At 35.3% G+C, this 20,859-nt stretch overlaps 2 protein-coding genes across 2 annotated transcripts in view; both read left to right on the forward strand.

The window, feature by feature from the left end:
* LOC136820094 (autophagy-related protein 2 homolog B-like) overlaps nucleotides 1-2,942 on the forward strand; it is a 50,504-nt gene extending 47,562 nt beyond the window's left edge. Inside the window, exons 34-36 of the mRNA XM_067076333.1 lie at nucleotides 877-1,236; nucleotides 1,619-1,753; nucleotides 2,097-2,942. Of these exons, the coding sequence (XP_066932434.1) occupies nucleotides 877-1,236; nucleotides 1,619-1,753; nucleotides 2,097-2,339 (738 nt within the window). The 3' untranslated portion in view covers nucleotides 2,340-2,942. The remainder of the gene's footprint in view (nucleotides 1-876; nucleotides 1,237-1,618; nucleotides 1,754-2,096) is intronic.
* A 12,900-nt stretch (nucleotides 2,943-15,842) lies between these two features.
* Nucleotides 15,843-18,102, forward strand: LOC136820029 (chromatin target of PRMT1 protein-like). Its single transcript, XM_067076267.1, has 2 exons — nucleotides 15,843-15,953; nucleotides 16,415-18,102. The coding sequence occupies exons 1-2, from the start codon at nucleotides 15,892-15,894 to the stop codon at nucleotides 17,010-17,012; spliced, it is 660 nt and encodes a 219-aa protein (XP_066932368.1). The 5' UTR covers nucleotides 15,843-15,891; the 3' UTR covers nucleotides 17,013-18,102.
* The last annotated feature ends 2,757 nt before the right edge of the window (nucleotides 18,103-20,859 follow it).

Raw genomic sequence — 20,859 nt, forward strand, 5'->3', positions numbered from 1 at the left:
CAAACTTTCATATACAGTAATTCAAGCTTACAACGGCCTATCCTCGTCAATTAGAATCTATCACAAGAAACTTTCGATATATTTGTATCTCTCCTATTCGAATAGACAGGGATATGTAATAGCGGAGCTGGATGAAGGACGATAATTCCTTAGCGGATTGCTTCTTTGTCTTTTCAATTGTAAACTGTTCATAATAGAAATCCATCTCTGTCCCCTTGAGTGTTCTGTTTTTATAAGAAAAATGAAGCAGAAAAAGTAGTCATGCAGTACGTCTTCACAGATTTTGCTATGATGATCCCGCTTTTCATCAAAATAATATTTGCAGAAGATACCCCAAAAGCTTCCTTGTAAATGAAATGTAATTTTATGAGCGTGTGTTATGAATTTGAGAAGCTTTCACGACTCCTCTTTAAACATTTCGGATGTAAATATTTTGACAACTATCGCTATCTGAAAATATCAGTTAGAAAGTGAGGCACCCGCGGTGTAGCGCGGTATTTCAAATGAAAAAGTGCTATTTATAATCTTACAGAAAAAATTTCTTATAACTTTACAATGAAAACAATATTTTTCATCTTTTTAAATTGTCATTCGCCAATGTTTTACAGACCCTCTTGATTAGTTAAAAGTTTTTAATCGTGAAAGATAAATGCAGCAGCAGAATCATTGGCTAAAAGGAAATCCAAATTTCACGAGTTTGTAATTAAAAAAGTTAAATTTCATATCAAATTTTAATGTCAGGGTACATAGATAGAACAAGGCCTTTTCAAATGTGCGTTATCCAGCTCCGCTATTACATATCCCTGGAATAGATAAGACTTCCTCCTCGAGTTTTAATAAAAAAGGGTCAACTTTTTACTTTTGATTTACTTTCAGGGTACATTAGCTGGCCTCATAATGGGACTATCACAACTGAACTGCTCCGAACTCAAATTGAAGCGTCTTTGTTCACGAAGTGGTTTACTGGGAGCTGACAAACTTGTGAATTTCATCATCAACGAATGGCTTAATGATATAAAACAGAATCAACTGCAAAGCATCCTGGGAGGTGTCGGCCCTGCTTATAGTTTAATGCAACTGTTCCAGGGACTGAAAGATTTATTTTGGATGCCTGTACTACAGTATCGACAGGACGGTCGTATTGTGAGAGGGATACAGAAAGGAGCCCACTCGTTTAGTACTTCAACTGCCATGGCTGTTTTGGAACTTTCCAATAAATTGGTCAGCACAATGCAAGTAAGATATTATTTCTGATTGCAAAACTTACTTCAGTCGTTTAGTTCACTGATACGGCTCTTTTAAAAAACCGTTTTCAATTTATTTTTCCCAATAACCCAACGTTATTCATGATATTCCTGACGTAATGTTTTCTACGGAAAGACCCTGGTTTTTGCCAGTAGTGGCAAATTTTATACAACTTTCGTCTAGTTTAAATCTGCTACTACTGCAGTATTGGTTAAAACCGGGGTATTTCCGTAGGAAAACATTACGTCATGAATATCATGAATATGCAAAATTTGTGTCTTTAGGTGTTTGCGCTTTGAAGATTACGAACTTTCAAAATTTTACTATTCACCAAATTGTTATTTTCAATGGTATTTCCTTATTCTTTATACAGGGTTTGGCTGAATTGACGTTTGACATGGTGAGCTCAGGGCCAAGTCATGTTTCATCACGACAAAGCACTACACAAGCTGCCCATCCTGCTGAATTGAGGGAAGGAATTGCCAACGCATATACTGTACTAACTGAGGTTTGTCAACGAGTATTTGTTACACTAGTATGGAATACTACTTACATTACTTTAATGGAGTAAATTCTGGCGAAATTAGTTTTCGCTGATTTTCGTCACGCACTATTTTCAAAATCATAATTTATCGGAATCCACTCAATTTGTTCTATTTTTTTACAAAGTTGGCATATCTAAGGCTATTTTTAGCTGATTTCAGGCTCGCTTGCGAAAATCAATTTCTCAGCCAATTTCCTAACGTAGTACCGGAAAATTATTTCTCTAAAGGTTAGGGAAATTGGTTGTTATTTTTATCCGTTTATTTTTCAATCCTTTTAAAAACTTATCAAAACTACTTCGATTTCAGGGTCTATCCGAAACTGCTTCAAACTTGGTCCGTGTTGCAACTGAAGAACACGAAAAGAAAGGGATGACTGGGGCGGTTGGTGGTGTGTTACGCCAAATTCCACCCACGGTTGTTAAACCCTTGATACTGGCCACTGAAGCCACTTCGAATGTGCTTGGTGGCGCCATGAACCAATTACAACCGGATAAACGAGAAGAAGCGCTACAGAAATGGAAACAAAACTCTAAAACTGAGAAAAAATAACATTTGCTGTTGATCACGTTTCTGGCTAAGCTTTGTACTTGAGTCGGTAACCTTTTCAATCTGAGTCCATTGAAAAGATGACTTTAAAGTTTTGCGATGTCCTGATGTTTATCGTAAATTTGCTTTGGTAAAAATCTAAGTAAAAGAAGAAAACTTTCTTATAATTTGTATTTACCAGTTTGTAAAATTTTACTCGAAATTAATCCTGATTTAACTGTCTCTATTTTATATGGGGTAAGACTTCTGATCAAACTGAGTCTATTTTAATGAGATCAGATTTTGGATGGAAAATGAAAGCAAGCTTATACGTATTATTATTTTCATTGTAAAGTGGGTTTTCAAGAGTGCATGTTAATTTCTTAAAATCGACTCTCATAGAAAGAAAATTTTTACGTTTTTGGGCCTTAGAGAGACATTTTACCGGACATTTCGCTCTGGAATTTGGTCAAAATTATTTGAAATTCTAGCCCCTGCTTATTAAAATTATATTGTCTTTGATGAAAGAATAATTTCTTATATACTTTAGTCAATTTCTTCTGTAAAAAAGTTATTTTTGTAAATATTATATTTCGTTTAGAAAAAGAAAATTATGCAATTTTTGTACTTCCTACTTTAAAATTCTAATTGTCTCCCTCTTTTGGTGTGACACTCTATCGTGTTTAATTGTAAAGAGCATAGGCTACAAATGTTCAATAAAAACAATGAAGCTACAATCTGACAATCATGGTCATAATATTTGAGTCAAAAGCCTAACTTGTGGGCAAATTTTTAAAACAGAAGGAAAATTTGAAATAGTGAACTCCCAAATTTTCTCATGATATACACGGCCCCTGAGTTTCAAGCCCAAAGGGCTAGATAGGCGAAACTTTAACCCTTCTATCAGGCAAGAGAAATTGAAGCCATTTATTTCCCATCCAAAACGCGCATAGAAACGCGCCGTAATCATGACGACGGATTGTATCTAATGGTTCGTTTGTTTTGGAGAACTACATTTTTTGAAATCTAGCGATAGATTTTAGTTTCAGTCCGGCGTTTGTGTAGAAACAACGCGCAGGCTTTCTGGATGGGAAACAGTTGGTTTCATTTCCCATCCAGGAGTCTCGCCTCTTGAAACTCAATGGACGGCCCCCAAACTAATTCTCAGAGTGCCCCAAACCCGTGGGGGGAGGGGTACTAGGGTTGCGAGCTGACGGTGGGGGGGGGTGCCGCCCGACTTTCGTACTTTGGACCCTTACCGGGACTAAAAAGGAGAAAACAAAGGAAAATTTTGGGAATTTTACGTCCTTTAGCGGGACAAATTTGACCAATTTTGACCAAATTATCTTTCAGGGGGTAAAAAGTTGAGATTTTCCTACTCAGGTGAGTTAAGGCAAGTTCCAAATACATTTTGCCCTTCCCATTGTTCCTTAACTTTCGTATATAGCTCCAAAGAAGCGTATCAAGGAGAGGATTTCGGAAAAATATATTTGAGATATTTTTCCGACCCTTAGTGGGACTTTGGAAGTCCAAAAAAGGTACCCTTAAGGGCGGCACATACCGTAGCCGCTCAATTTGCCTTATCCCCCCCCCCTCGGGTCCCCAACTCCCCAAACTGGAGAGGTCGAAAAAAATCGAAAAACTCTTTAAAAAAATATTCAAATTCTCATTCACTTTCGTTTTCATTGCTGACATTTTAGCCTGCAGGCATTTTTCCCAATTACAGGCTAGTTATGGGGCGCCGAGGCGCCAAAAACAAATTTGTTCTTGTTGGCAAAGCAAGCTGCTTGAACGTCAAGAATTATAGTCTAAATCTTCATAGGATGCTATCACGAATTCAGAAAAAGACAAAAACAGGTAAAATAGTTGCTACATGGTTCTAAACTCTTAGCATGTATAATTTCTGAAGGTGTACAACATAAGGGGTGGCAGTCAGGGATTATTAGCTCAAATCAATCGTAAAAGGGGTTACGACGGGTCGTGGCTTCTTCGTAAAGATGAAAGACAGATCTAGACTTATTTCGTACTTTCCAGTCTCTTGTTCGTAGTTTTTCTGACTTTCTGGTTCTGTGAGAGTTATTTGCTATTTTCTAACTTACTGAATGACTTACCGACAGATCGCCACCGGTGGGATTCGAACCCACTAAATAATGGAGGCCCGGAATTCCCGAGTTATTTTTTCCGAGTTAAAAAAACCGAGTTAAAAAAAAACCGAGTTATCCCGAGTTATGACGTCATTTTTGGAATTTAGTGACGTCATTTTTCATTTTTTAACTCGGGAATTTTTGCTTCCTTTAACTTTCCGAGTTATTTTCCATTTTTTAACTCGGGAATTTTTGCTTCCTTTAACTTTCCGAGTTATTTTTCATTTTTTAACTCGGGAATTTTTTCTTCCTTTAACTTTCCGAGTTATTTTTCATTTTTTAACTCGGGAATTTTTTCTTCCTTTAGCTTTCCGAGTTATTTTTCTTCATAAAAAAACACCAGCTTTAATCTATTGATCCCATACCAACCTAAATCAAAGACATAACCATCCATTATCAACTAGAAAAACCTTAACCTGCTTAATAAAATGAAAAATCAACAAACAAGTGAATAATTGAAAAGCAAGAACTGAAGTTAAAACCTGCTAGATAAACAAAGTGTAAGCCTTTCAAAAATATTACAGCATCAATACTGTGTAAATCTCAAAAAATACAGTAGGTAAGTGATGAGATAAAGCTATTTCAAAATTTATATTTCCTCCCTATTTCATTAAAGAATACTGTAAATGACATGGTAAGATTCTCAGAAAAATTCACTGAGTCCTTCCTCCTTCGCTGTAACAATTTTGAATGAATCACCAACAACGATTATTGAATCAATTATTTCACAGACTATTCGTAGATCTTTATGAAAGATGTTAAAAAATAAATAAATAAAACTGTCCAGAGTGCACACACTCACCAAATCAACTTAAAGAAAAACATTCGAAAGTTTCCCGCGCGCGTGTGACCTTTGCAAAACATTCGAACTATGAATCGAATCTTTTTGTGTCATAAGGCTCTAATTAGACTTGCGGTTAAAAAACGTTCCGGGGGTCAAATACGCTACTTTTTCAAAGTGGAAAGTCTTTAGTTTAAATGTTGACCTGAGGGTATGTTGTTATTCGAATGTTTGCCCCCGTCTTTTTATAAAAACAATTCGAACGTCAAACCCCATTCTGCGCAATGTGAAGTGAAAGATACTGGACACTTGTTCGAAACTGAAAAACGTGCGATGCAAAAATAAGAAGAGAAAACGTGTTGTGTTCATTTCATAATCTTGACTTAAAGTTTGTCGCCATTGCGCCATAAAGTTTGCCATGTCGATTGAAAAGAAATTTAAAGAGAGATGAAAAATAACTCGGAAAGCTAAAGGAAGCAAAAATTCCCGAGTTAAAAAATGAAAAATAACTCGGAAAGTTAAAGGAAGCAAAAATTCCTGAGTTAAAAAATGGAAAATAACTCGGAATGTTAAAGGAAGCAAAAATTCCCGAGTTAAAAAATGGAAAATTACTCGGAAAGTTAAAGGAAGCAAAAATTCCCGAGTTAAAAAATGAAAAATAACTCGGAAAGTTAAAGGAAGCAAAAATTCCCGAGTTAAAAAATGAAAAATGACGTCACTAAATTCCAAAAATGACGTCATAACTCGGGATAACTCGGTTTTTTTTTAACTCGGTTTTTTTAACTCGGAAAAAATAACTCGGGAATTCCGGGCCTCCACTAAATGCAAAGCTCCGATGTTTTGAAACCCAATGCCTTATCCACTGCGCCACGGATTCATGCCGAAAGAGCGTTTCTGACGGCTATTTATATTGTACAAACTACAGACCAGATTAAGAGAAAATCACAAAAGAGTGCTTTTTTCGAACTCCAACCCTAACCCTAACTGATAATAACCAAATTCCTAGCCAATCTGATACGTAACCACACCCAAAACACACCCATACCCAACCCTACCAGGTCGCCTGCAGGTCCTGACACTATTCCCGCATGCCGGATCCGAAAAATAGGTACATGTCTTTCGCTTTTACGAAGAAGCCTTCACCGTTACGACGCACACGGAGAACGAGTCTCGTTCTCGTGTTCGCAAAGCGAAAGGGATTCTAAAGAGCCAACTATTTCCCGAGTTAGAAGATCAATAATAACTCGGAAAGCTAAAGGAAGCAAAAATTCCAAAGTTAAAAAATGAAAAATAACTTCCGAGTCTCTATAATAATTTCGAATGTTTTTGTTCGAAAATCTTGTTAGATTCGAATTTTAGATTCAAACAAAAACATTCGACCGAGGTTCCCGCCAAAATTATGCACATCAAAATAAAGAAAAATTTTGTCGATCCAGAAGCTTCAAAATAAATGCAGCAGCTTTTTCAGAGATGTGAAATTATTATACATTACAGTAAACAAAATTGATAACACTTTCAATGTTTTTGTTTCGATGCATAGATGAGAAAATGTTTACTGGTTTAAGCTATGAATGGTCTGAAACAACATTTTTGCAACAAAAACTAATTGGGTTGAATTTTCGAAGTAAAAAGTGTTGATTGTTGAAGAATTGATGCTGAAAAGGCAAAGACACAGTTTTGTGGAGGATTAGGAGAGACACAAGAGACTTTTTACACAAATCCCTCGTTTTACCTGGTTTATGGTTTAATCAAAGACAAAGATATTGAAATATTAGAAAAAGTACCATTAGAAGTCATAAAAAATCAACCTGAATAAATGCAATTGAAATTCCAGAGAACTTCATAATTCCCCAAACAACATTACATTACTATGTCAAACTCCCATCACATAAATTTTACAATTACCTCAGAGTAGACTATGCTAGCCACCGAAGAGGTTTATTTGGAAAGGGTAATTATATTTTATTGTTCGCTCCTTTTTTAAAGATTCGCCGGGTTGGAAAAGTATGAATTTCTTTGTACATATTTTACCTACCCCAAATATTTAGGAGGCTGAGTTTTAAATGAATCGTCAGGTTGAAACGAACGATAAATGTATCAAGGTCTGTTTTATTTACCCCCTGGTGACTTAACAAAAGAGACTTAACTCGATGTTACAATCCAATTATTGAAAGTTTGTGTCGGCCTTTTTATAATGAGCGAGACATACGTTCTCTGATTACGCAAAACTCCTTTCCAATCCCATCTTATTCCCCATAAAATTCCCGATAGAATGAGGGGTCAACGACCTCCCAATTCCTTTCCAATCTCGAGTTATCGCATTTTTTTTGTTTTGATGACGTCATCAGCTAAAAATGGCTAAAAATTCAGCCAAATTCTAAAGTCCTACTCAAGCCTTATAAACCTTCCCATCTCATTCCCCATAAAGTTCTCGATCTAATGAGGGGTCAACTACCTCTCAACTCTTCTTCAAACTCGAGATATCGCATGTTTTCTATTTTGATGACGTCATCAACTGAAAATGGCTGAAAATTCAGCCAAATTTGAAAGTCCTACTCCAGCCTTATAAACCCTCCCATCTCATTCCCCATAAAATTCCCGATAGATTGAGGGGTCAACGACCTCCCAACTCCTCTTCAAGGTCGAGATATCGCATTTTGAAGTTTTTCAAAAACCTGTGACGCATTTGGTCCCTTTACCCCTAATGTTATCAACGGTCAATTCGCGAAATTTGAAATTTTTGCGGTCAACAGGTACCTTGTGCCCCAAGGGTCCCAAAAAAACAAAAAACATCTATTTTTTCCAAGGGAAAGTGGGTTTTTAAATTTGCGAAAGATTGACCCTGCAACGACTTCTTCTCAAAACTACGAAGCTCCGCTCGCAGCTCTACTCTACCATTTTTGTTTTGATTTAACTTTGTATTTTAATGACCAGCCAGGTCATTTATTTGAGGTCTATGCATGTTAGCCTCCACTGATGCAAGTTACCCGATCTCATGGTACCATATCACTTCCAAGACAGACCAAGATGTAAATAATAAGCAAATGAGATTATGTACTGAATTTCATCGAGTTTGGCTGGCGGAATAAAAACTATAGCCCAAAACCACTCAAAATGTGCTAACTAGCATGCATACGCAAAAAGTTTTTTCGCACGAAAATCACCAGGCCCCTTCCTTCTATACGGCTACCATTTTGAAATTCGGACCGTAGCAGGCCGTTCCATAAAAAGAAAAACAAATCTTTAGCTCGTGTTCGCAAAATTTTAGGCTCTAAACGGCAGATTATTAAGGATGTTAATTTTCAAGGAACCCGCCAGAGAAATTACTTGAAATTTTGGTCAGTGGTGCAAATCTCGATGAAGAAAAGGTTTACATAGTTTTCCAAAACGCGGATCGAAGCAGTAACCTCAAAAATTCAGGTCAAAGTGTCTGCTGTCCTATTTAGGATACCTTAATCTCCAAATTAGGAGAGATTGCCGACAGGTATCCTAATTTGCACTTGTTCCTGACTGGTCATATATCAACCTAAATTTAAAATCCTGAATGCCAGGCGTAGTTAATCGATATAATCGATAATCTTGAGTAATCGATAAGTAATCGATGGATTAGATATCGATTAACCGATAGAATCGATAGGTAATCGATACTCAAGATCTCTTCAAAGCTCGATTATTTATCGATCAATTTTGTCATCGATTGTTTTTCAATTATAATTTATAGATCGGTTATACTTCGATTAAATTAAGTATCGATCGATCAAATAGTTAATCTATCAACTATCGATTCGTGATCGATTATTTATCAGATTTTAGGGAGTGGTATGGTGGTACTTTTAATTGGAATAACTTTCGCCCTCGCAAGATTAAATTTCTCGATTTCTCGAATTTTCGCCATTTTCGCGAAATTAAAAGCAACATTTTTCGCTGATCTCGATTGGGATGTACTTTTGAATTGAATCCAATCCCCTGGTCGCATAGGGTCTAGAAAAGCTACTACACTCATTTATTTTATAAGCATACTGTAAATTTTGGCTGAAGTATTCTCAAACCCTCTGAAAGGCTGAACAAAAAAAAAAGGGGCGTTATTGAATGGTTTGCCTTTTTGGAGGAGCATTATTAATTCGAAAGCGGGTGTTTATTCAAAGTAATACAATTGGTATGAGATTTGGCGAATTCCAGAAATTTTCTTTACTTCATTAAATACCTTATCTTGGCCCTTTTTACGCCGGACCTTATTAGCATTATTTTTGGGCTCGTTGGTGGAATAAGGGCCGGGCGTAAAAAGGATCAGTAATGTAGTCAATACGTGATCGAAGATAAGTAAATAATTGATAAGTAATCAATGCATGAACGATAAGTAATCGATGATTGTTAACAATCGATACATGATTGATAAGTAATCGATAGGTTGTATGTAGTCAATATGTGATCGATAAGTAATCGATAGCTTGGAAATCATCGATTGCTGATCGATACTCAAGATTTTTTGAAGGTCTGATTACCTATCGATTCTATCGGTTAATCGATATCTAATCCATCGATTACTTATCGATTATTTATCGATTACTCAAGATTATCGATTATATCGATTAACTACGCCTGGTGAATGTGAGAGGGTGGACATATAATAGCTAAATAATCTTTTTTTACTACACTCTCTTTTTTTAGTTCTCACCTAAAAAAAACTTACTTGAAAGACAGTAGATTTACCCTCAACTTGTGCAAGTTCAGTGTAGCTGGAACCTCGATATTCCAGGATTAGACCAGACGTCCGCGCTCGATAGGATGGATCATCAGAATGGCTCGATGACGGATCGATGGATTACTTAACGATCCGGATAGGAGATCAATACTCAAGATTTTTTTAAGCTTATGGTTATGATTAGTTATCGATTATTTATCGTTATCGATCTATCATCGATCTTTTATTGATCTTATCAACCCTATCGACTCATACTCGATTTACGAACGATAACAAATCGATTAACGATCGATGACGAATCGATTAACGAATGATAACGAATCGGTATACTCGATTGAAATACTGATATTGATAATGGATCAACGAAGGATCGATACTCAAGACTTTTTAATGGCTGAATCTTCCATCGATCTCCTATCCGGATCGTTAAGTAATCCATCGATCACATATCGATCCGTCATCGAGCCGTTCCGATGATCGATCCTATCGAGCGCGGACGTCTGGATTAGAAAAAACTGTACCTGTTATCTTTTTTCTTTAAAAAATCAACAAGCAATCAACATTGATAAATTACACACATTTCCTCAGAAACTTTTAAAATTATCTGCCATTATGACTTTCTTGAAGCCGTTCCGAAATTAACCAATCAGGTTAGTTATCGGAATTCCTATGGGAGTTCTTTTCCGAGATTTGTAAAATAGCTTAAAAACTCTTCCCTGGGGATTGAGGAATAAACAGAACTGCTATCATTTCTATTTTATTTAACCATATATTATTTTGATTTGCGCTCAAAAATACTTAAAAATTACTAAGTTAATAATATTCAATATATTATTTGTATCTCTCAGAAAATAAACACTTACAGAGCGCCATAGTTTATCATTTTGGAATACCCCCAGGCCATATTTTAGAAAGGCAGGGCAGCATCCGTTGGTGGCCAAAAAGGGCTATGCACTTTATAGTTTTGATTCCCATTGAAGAAGGGTATTCTGGTTTTCATGTTATTAGATGCTGTTTTAGAGCTTAGAGCTAGCCTGCCTTATAAAAACAAAAAGTCAGCACAGCACTCCGTGGTTGGTAGGTTTTGTAATCGATTCTCACATTTTCTTTCCTACAACATTTTTTTTAAACCTCTTAGTAGGAGAACGTGTCATTCAATAAGGATTTTTATAACACTTCATGGTAGATTAAAAAGACAATTAGAAAACGAAAGTTTCTTCGTTTTTCATTTTCGCACTTAAGGGGAAGAATGAAATTTTCAGAAGATGCTTTATTTGATATGCGGATCCCCATTTCTGTAAAATTGCAATTCCTCTTGTGCTTGTGAAGTGGCAGCTATGGGTATTTCCTTTGCTCTTTTGGTATTTTCTTTTGTTTATACGTGTGGACATCTTATCACGCACTGGGGCGCACCCGCCTGATGGATCTGTTCATTGTTTGAATTGTCAGGTGGTAAAAATTTTTCTCGTTTGACACTTGACATTTAGCATCTGGTGCTTCTGTAAGTCTGTTCATCCCATCTGTTATGTTCATCCCAAGCAAAATTTTAGGGAAATTCCAAAAATCCACAAAATCCCAGCCAAAATCAGGAAAATACATTTTTTATAGGCTCAACTGGGCTCAACTTTTTAATCTAATAAATCTAATTTAAAATTGTATAAATTACCTATCTATTCTAATTTTTTATATCTTTATCTTAGCTAACCTTTTCATTTTAGAATTTTTATGTAGAATTTGCGAGATTAGGCATTTTATGTCTTATGCAAATATAAAACTAGAACTAGAACTAGAGCTTGTTAAATGAATGGCAGGTTCTACGAGCTAAATCTTGGTGCCATTTTCAACATTCCCCCTAACTTGCCCACCATAAAAATAAAGAAGAAGAAATCTGTAGCATCAAAATAGAGTAAGTGATGATAAAAACATGCTTCATAAAACACATAAAGCTCTATTAAAGATATTTCAATAAGAAATGGATGTGGATGAAGATGGGTGTCCGTAACCAGCCGATAATTTTAAAAACCACAAAACAAAAGAAAGTCCGAAAAGATTCATTCTGATATCAAAAATCTTGAAGTAACAGATGAAGTTCTCAAGTAAAATATGCTATATTTCTTATTCTATCTAATACATCATTCAGGCAAAAAGTAAGGACAAAGAATAAAAGCTACTATTTATAAAATTCATGATAAAAATCGTAAAAAATGTTATCAATAAAAAGGCAATTAAAATGTAAAATTAGCTAAGTATAAATGATCCCAAGTGACTTATGATGAAAAGAAACTATTCTCGAAAGAAACTAAACAAAGAAAAGAGGGCTATGAAAAAAAATATAACTCTCTCGAGGCTTTCAGGCCACTATTCAAATTTGGTGTATGTCTTTTAATATATAAAGCCTCTTTGATGAGCAAAATGCTATAATTCAGCTCAGGTATAATTGTTTGCGAAGTCGATAATTTTTGTATTGTCTTTGACCAAAACCCAATCTTTTATTATACCAAATAGCAACATTGTTCTGAGATAATTTAGTTGGGTGCATTCTCTTAGGTGATCAAAAATGGCAATATCCTTTCTTGTTGCATGTTCAACACAACGTTTCTGTAAATTCCTTTCAGTTTTTCCAATATATGTGGCGGAGCAACCAGGACAAGAAAAGCGGCGTTAGCTTTGTAATCATCAGGGGTTTTGTCTTTGTTGTTTGTAAAGAAATTAACTTTTGTTGTCTTAATGATTGAGTTGCTAATTTTGCATGGGAATGAATTCCAAGAAGCGAATTTGCGAATTTTAGACAGTTCTTGTTTGAGTTTACAATCTGAGCAAATACGTTTAACTCGGTTTACCAAACTTCGAATCCAAGCGGTTCTGAATTTCCAATCTTCATAGCTCTTGAAATTAGAATATTGTCCTGTGTTTGTGTCGTTACGAAAAATTGATAACCCATCTGGAGCAATCTCAAGGTCTATAAAAAATGAGGTAATTCTTGATCGAAGTTATTTACGGTAAACTGTTTCTTTTTATCAAAGGCATTCATAAGTTCATGAATTTTAGTTAAATCAGAGGGTTTGATGACTAGAAGCGTGTCATCAACATATCGGCCATAAAATTTGATTGTGCCATCATTGATGAGTTTAGTGATGACTTTCTGTTCTAGTTCAGTCATTATTATGTTAGCGAGTGATGCTAATAAAAAATTAACCCCTGTTTTGTGACATTTTTGATGTCATCCACTATTTTGCTCATAGAACAGGGGGGGTACCAAGTTGTGGTACTGGACCAGTGCCGAAAAGTTGTACTTTCTTTTTTTTTGAAATTTATCTGAGACCACCACCACTTAGTACCCGTGGGTGTTTGTTTGATAGGGTTTATCTCTGATTGCTATCTTATTGCTTATTAAATCTGCTGTTTTCTTCTTTAATCTGTATTATAATACCCTTCAATCTGAATTCTCCCATTCTCACATGAAGCTTTTTTGCTAGCAATTTTTTAGGACATGAAAACTCTTTTTCGTGCCTTTTCTGTATTGATCTTTCAATTGGTAAATTTTCAGCTTTAAAATGAAAACTGTGAAAACATGTTTTTTTTCCTTTTTTCTAATCTTCTTTTTTTGAACATATTTGAAATTTGATTACTCACTCTCTTTTTCTTTTTCTTTTAAAGTATCTAGTTTTCAAATTTTCAATAGCTATTCAAATGTCCATCTGCGATGGCTAGCCCCAACGGCTGAACAACTCCTAGCATAAGAATAGTTTTACAAGATAATTTTGATTATGGTAGATTCAGCAATGCAATCTACTTTCCGTGCATTTCCTTGCCACTAGATAAAAAAATGGCAGTTACGATTCAATTTGCTTCCGAAATACACGCTTTTTTATAAGAATAAGTGTACTTTGGATGAGGGTCAAATATTCTAAAGAAATTACCAAAAAATCAAGAATATTCATGACATATTCTTACTTTTTGGAATTAACTTTTATACAAAGAAAGAAATAATCAATTTGAGAGTTAGGGACTTTAAATGCACTTTGGGAGCTAAAATTACATTTTAATTGCCTGAAAGTTTCAATTTAATATAATTCTAACAAAAGAAGCAGTTTTTTCTGTTAACCAAATACAAAATGACTGTATTCTTATCAAACTATGTGGAACTCACCCTTGAGGGTATACTTAGGGTATTCTTACGATTTGGCCAATTTTCACCCTGATATTCTTATAGAAAAAAAAAATCTTATCTTTTCCTTGAAAAATACAAGAAATTGTTTTGGTCGATTTCCCTTGAAAATACAAGAATTACCAAAAACAAAAAAAGTGTCCTGTCTAATTTTCTTTGGAAAATACAACAAATTGTTGACGGTGTTTTTCCTTTGAAAATACAAGACATACAAAATTTTCCATGAAAAATACATTCAATATACAAGAAAATACTGTACAAGAAATTATTTACATATTTCTCACGTGACAGCGAGCGAAGCGAGCTTAATTGTCATGGTAAAGAGTCGCCTCAGATGACGCCAGGACAGCTAAGTTTGATATACATCTCAAGGTTTTTCATTAATTATGAGTATATATATATAAATGTAAATTTGAAGAGTTTTATCACAAGGAAACCCAAAGGTAACGAGCTGAAAAATATAAAACATTTGCCATGTTTTGGTTTGTATCAAAATTTTAAACATTTTCAACATTTTTAATGCAATGAAGTATAAAAAGAAGAAGCAATAAAGCTATTAATGTGCTTCAAGGATCACTGTTAAAAAATTATTCATAGATTTTTAAGGTTACTATTCTTTGCATTACCATTGCACCCCATAGCGTCAGCCCCCCTGCTGGTTGGGGGTACACCCTAAATTTTTCCCAAAACAGGAGGGAGTTGGAAGTACACCACTATTTTGGGGTGACCTATGTATATGGTGGGAGCTAAAATCTCATCAGTTATCGTGGGGGCTAAAATAATTCAGCTTAATAGTTGGCATCAATTACTCAAATTGAAGCTCATGAATCTGAAAAATTTTCGCCTGCGACGCAATATTTTTATAGAAAGTGTGCAAAATATTTTATCTTAAACTTAGAACTGAACGCAATTTACATTGGAAAACCCTTTTTTACTGGTTCAATTTTTTGAAAGTGTCTAGGGTCAAAAGTCCTGGGGGCTAACAAAAAATTCATAAATCTTTGGGGGGACTCAGAGGGGAATTTAATTTTTGCCTGGGACCTAAACCCAGGCTGACGCTATGCACCCTAAGTGTCCTTTTTATAATATCTAATTCAAATTTTATCAAAATGTAACTATTATTAAGATAGAAAGTTCACAATACTGTACCATATTTTATTAAATAGTGGAAAGTAATAAATCATGGCGTATTTGGTGATTTTTTGATGTGTTACTTATAAGTTCAAAGATTACTCTTCAAACAGCTTCAAATTATATTTAATTTCTAAGCTCTTATCAACCTGTTTTAATTACACATAATTTACCTGAGAGAATTCTTTCTCACCTAGTGGCAAATTTTGATGATGAGCACTAATTGAAGTAATTAAATACTGTTAACTTGAACATAATTTTCAAATAGTTAGATAAATAGTTAAATTTTGATTTAATGGGGAAAGGAACGGAAAATCTTCTAGTTCAAACTTTTCATCTATCATCTATCTAATGATTCAGATTCAGGAGATTTCTGTTGTTTTATATCAGGTTTTGACTTGGAAAGATAACAATTTGAATTCGATACTCGTTTTCATCGGAGTTTAGATATCATTGTAATTCAGAAATATTCCTGTAAATTCAATTATTCAATACCATGTTGATATTGCTCTGTTCCTGTCTATGGCTTTTTCTCTCATCTTACATCTTTAAAATGTTGAATTGTGATGATTTCTGATGTGCTTTCTTTCTCTATTTTCAGACGTAAATAAAACATTAAAGTTAGAAATACTAAAAACAACTCAATAAAAATGGCTTTGGCACCAGTCAAGGTGGTACTCAAAAGTACAACCACTAAAACTTTGAATGACAGGTATGGTTTCTTTATGGAATGAATTTTTACATAGATCTGCATAGATAGAAATTTTCATGGAAAGCAAATTTACCCTACTAATACTTTTGCCAGATATCTTCTTTTTAGTTCGAAAATTCCGCCTAATTTTCTTATTTTTCAAGTGCGATAAGTTTCTTTTCCATATGTATGAATTTTCCTTTTTCTTCTGCTACATCTAGACGTCTTTCTTTTTTTTATAAGAACATTAATTTTTTTGAAGCCTGTGGATGCCTGATTCTTAACTTTTTTTTAGTTTTAAGCCTAAAAAGTTCTTAACATGTCCTTATTTTCGCCGTTTTTAGAGTCTGCAAAGCCTTAATATGTTCTTAGCTTGTTCTTAACATTTTTGCGATCGAAGCCTTATGTTCTTATATAGTTTGTTTCGTTGGATTGAATATTTAGAATGTTTTAATAAACGTACCACTTTTCTTCTTACTTAGATTCACTGAGTTGATGCGCAATAAAGCGCCCGCGCGACAAGAAGCACGTGAAGATTCCCGAACCACACAACGTGCCAGTGCTAAAAATCGACGTCTGGCCGAACAAATGAGTCGTCGGACTGGTATCGGTGGGTCCTCAAAAGTACCCTCATCCGCCGCCATGGATAAAGAGAGCCGAAGCCCTCGAAAAGGAAACATTCGAAACAGGATAGATCGTTCAAAAATCAAATCAAATGTTAAAGATAGACTCGGCTCTGGTAATAATAACAGAGGAGGCAGTAGTATTCAAAATCGCCTAGGTCAACGTGGTGGTACGCGTGGTCGCGGTGGACAAACGAGAGGTGGTCGCGGAGGCGGACGGGGCGTTTTATCTCGAATCGGTGGTCGTGCTGGTAAAACGTCAACAACGTCTCAAAATGATCGTCGTCAATCTGGTGGAAATAGTGGTACTCGAGGTCGTGGTGGGCGTGGTAGAGGCCGTGGAGGGCGTGTAGCTGGAGGACGCGGTGGAGGTAGAGGGCGTGGAAGAAAAGGCGCCCCAAATGCTGATGCATTAGACAATGAAATCGATAGTTATATGACTGGTTCAAAAAGCTGATCATGTATTTTGTTCATCACTTTTGTTTACGTAAAAGTGCGTTTTATTTAACTCTTATGCTCCGTTGTTTATTTTTGTATATTTACCATCTCACAGATGCGACTTTCATTATGTTTTGAAAGCTGCTTAATGCACATGTTATTTCGCTAAGTAATCTTGTGCAAGGATGTCAATAAATTGCGTTTGATTTCGTTTTTTCGCAAGATTCGAGTAATCTGTAACCATTCAAGTGAAATGGGGTTAACTAAAATTTAGTTTTTGAAAGAATATAATACTTGTAGCATACAATACTTAGTCCGCAAACTTCCTTATCGAAAATCAGTTTAGTTCTGTCTCAATATAATTTGCAGCGTCAACTGAATGATGACGACTTCTTTCTTGAAGGGAGATCTGCACATATTTGTGCATTTTTTCCCCTGAAAATTGAATTGAAAATAGCATGTGCTAAAATTATCATTTTCACACGAGTGATTCTTTGATACATCATTCATATGAATTGAAAAAAATTTTCAAAGAAATTTCTTCCATCGAAAGATTTAGTCTAAATTTTATCACTGATTGACTTTAAAAAACAATCCAAAAACATCACAAAAGAGCCCTTTTTAAGTCAACCAGGGCAAAGCTTTAAGCTGTATTTTTTGACTGAACGAATTTTTTTTGATTTTGATTAAAGAATTTCTGACATAAAAATTAAGATCATATGCATAGCATTATTCTACAAGAAGTTGATCTTCTTCTTCTTCAATTTTTATCTTCGTTTTTCCATTTTTTATAATTTTGTTCTTTTTTGAATATTCAAATAGCACATAATATCTAATTAGAATTCTATCAAAAGTTATAGCCATTTTTTATCTCCGCTGCAAATCATATTGGGACAGATTTTAGATTTTCGGCAGATTTTGATCTTTGTATATAAACTTTTAGCAAAAGGGTTTTAAAACGTATATATTATTTCTGCATCTATCTTTATTGACTTTGAGTTTTTTATTGAATAGGTTGAGGTAGATTGTATAACTTTATAATAGCATTATAACATTTAAATTACCTACGAGAATACAGATAAAAATGACATCTTTATCATGACACACAATCTCATTGTGGTTTTATTTTTACTGCTTTTACTGTAGCCACATTAGATGGATTAATTTTTATATGACCGAGGCAATAAATAGTTTACTCCGTCCACTTTTCAACTGTAAAAAGTAATTTTACAATCCATTCCGTTAATCTTAATTAGAATTGAGTTCAGTGGCCAAATTATTTGCACGAAATGGCCAAAACCTTCGTTTCCCTAACCAATTGGCGACATAGAATAATAAAACTGGCCACAGACGTTGTTAAACCTATTCATACTAGGCTTTCAGGGGCGGCTCAGAACTAAGGAGGGAGGGCTTTTGCTGTACCACCCCTTAACTTTTGATCTAGTCGGTCCAAAAAAAATTACCAAAAAAAACAAAAATTTACTTTGTTCTATTAAATAGCTATTGTATTTTAACAGAAGCTTTAAAAAAAGTTCTCTGAGTCCAAAATGCTTATTTCATCCTAAATATTCAATAAATTCCGGTTAGAGTGATATATTTGACATAAAAATAAATTTGTATCAGAAATGTGTCAATTTTTATGACACTTTACCGTCACAAATGTGTCAAAAGCCAAGGTGTCAAAAACTAATTTATTTTGAAGCTAAATTTTGAAGTTACTTAGGAAGATGGCAACCACGAGAAACTTCACTCTCCCCCGTAAAAAATGGTAGGTAAACAGCCGGTTCTCATAAGAAAACCCAGCAGAGAAATGGTAGGTAAAGAACTCCTTTTCATCATAACTTCTTTTCCTCTTGGTGAATTTTTGTGAAATTTTCAGGAGAGATACATAAAATTGTCATTAATATCATGTTCAAACATCTAAAACATTCTCTTTAAAGGAAGGAAAAAAAATGGCAATGTTTACATTTCTCTAACCACAGTATGGAGATGGCGAGACTGTTAAACGGTGTCTTCCAACAAACAACAATCAATATACCCTAACAGGATCCCCCCACGGTGTAAACATTATAACCAACAAAACCCACACCACCAAAATTGTAAAAATAAGTCAATATAATTTCTATCAACAATTTCTCGTAAAATGTTTTTTTTCCAACATTCTGACTGTCTGATACCAATCATGGCTGGAGTCATCATGTGTAGAGTGACTGTGTATAACAACAAAAGTTTATTGAAAATCATCCCACAGTCATGGTGAAGCTAAAGATTTATCAACCAAACAAAACTGACGCCAAGTCAAATCTGTCGATTAAAAATTTCCATGAAAATTACAATCGAAACTTATCTCATAAAATGCTTTTTTCAACATTCTGGAGGTGTTCAAAGTTAGAGGTATCATATGTAGAGCCAAGCAATACATGAAAAGTCATTTGCTATCCCATTTGCCATGAGATATACGAGTCAAGAAATCAAACAAAAACCAAGGGGCCGTCGACAAACGATTTTCCTTTTTTTTAACGGCTTCTGGCCGTAAGGCCCGGGGGGGGTACTAGGTTTGCGAGGTGACGGGTATGTCCGAGCCGAAAATCGAAAATCGACCCTTTGAGAGACAAAATTTTGGTGATTTTGGGACCCTTTGAGAGACTTTTTCCTAAATTTTGGTCCATTTTTTCCAGATTTTGGTTTGATTTTCACCAAATTTTGGTCAAAATCTTTGGAAATCGTGACCCTTTCAGAGAGAAATTTTTGATTTTCGTGATTTTGGGACCCTTTCAGAGACTATCGTTTGAATTTGTACCCCTTTGAGAGACTTTTGAGGAATGAAAAAAGGTACCCTTATGGCTCGCACATACCCGGAACCCATTTTGCCTAAGTAACCCCCCCGGGCCGTAAGGGGTGGGAGGGGGTCACTGCAATGCCGTTAAAAAAGTTTAGAAAAAAAGGAAAGTCTCACTTACAAATTTCATCAGTCCAAAAAATAGAAACATGTGAAGAAAGGCTAAGACCAAAGCAACCACACGACATTCACCTTATTCCCGGTCACCAATAGCACACCGTTATGCAAACGTCATAATTATTACTTTTAACACTTGACCGAAAATCAATCCCACAATCCTTTTCGTCTTAATTAAAAAGTCGTGAAAGTCATTACTTTTTCTTTGTAGTTGAGTGTAATTTGCATGCAGGCGTAGTTAACACGAAGGGTGATGGGATTGAATTTCGGTCAAACAGAAAAATTAAAGTCTATTTTTAGATTCACTGCGGTATGCTATTAATGCTTCGACGAGAAAAATGACTGGTCACGTGACGAAAGTCGGCAATTTTTCCCTCCGCCTCAGTTGACTCCTTGCTCCACCCATCCCGCCCTGGTTTGCTGCGGGGCTTGGAGTTTCAAAATTGAAAGGTCACGGCTCAAAACCACATGTTTTTTCCGTGCGAAAAGAAGAACTTTGAGGATTACGAATTGAAAGAACATGGTGGTCATGGACCAGTGAAAGTATTTACTTTTGAAGAATTTTCTTGGCCGCTAAGATGTAGGGGGGGGTCTGAACCTTAACGGCCTCAGGCCGTTAAAAAAAAGGAAAGTCGTTTGTCGACGGCCCCCAACAAATCATGTCTCTTCACTTTCATGTCGCATCGTGTTTATATGGGGTAACCAGAAAGTCAATCCACAAGAACAGCCATCTTCCTTTATTATGGAGTGTTCCAAAACTATTGGTAGGTTGTTTGGAAGTAAAGAAACCCACACAGTTTTATTTATTTTAAAGATTCAACTTGAAAACAAGCTGCATCTTTCTAGCAAAAAATGAAACCTGTTTCAACCTGCTACATAACAATTGCCAGTCGGGTCTGCTACTAACATG

The sequence above is a fragment of the Clytia hemisphaerica genome, unplaced genomic scaffold, assembly GCF_902728285.1.
Source record: "Clytia hemisphaerica strain Z4C2 unplaced genomic scaffold, Clytia hemisphaerica genome assembly, whole genome shotgun sequence".
In the NCBI taxonomy this organism is placed as follows: Eukaryota; Metazoa; Cnidaria; class Hydrozoa; order Leptothecata; family Clytiidae; genus Clytia; species Clytia hemisphaerica.

Excerpts from the sequence above, each read along its gene's own strand:
- LOC136820029 (XM_067076267.1), top strand. The coding sequence starts at position 15,892 with ATGGCTTTGGCACCAGTCAAGGTGGTACTCAAAAGTACAACCACTAAA. Across the intron at positions 15,954-16,414 it reads ACTAAAACTTTGAATGACAG|ATTCACTGAGTTGATGCGCA; the intron begins GTATGGTTTCTT and ends CTTCTTACTTAG.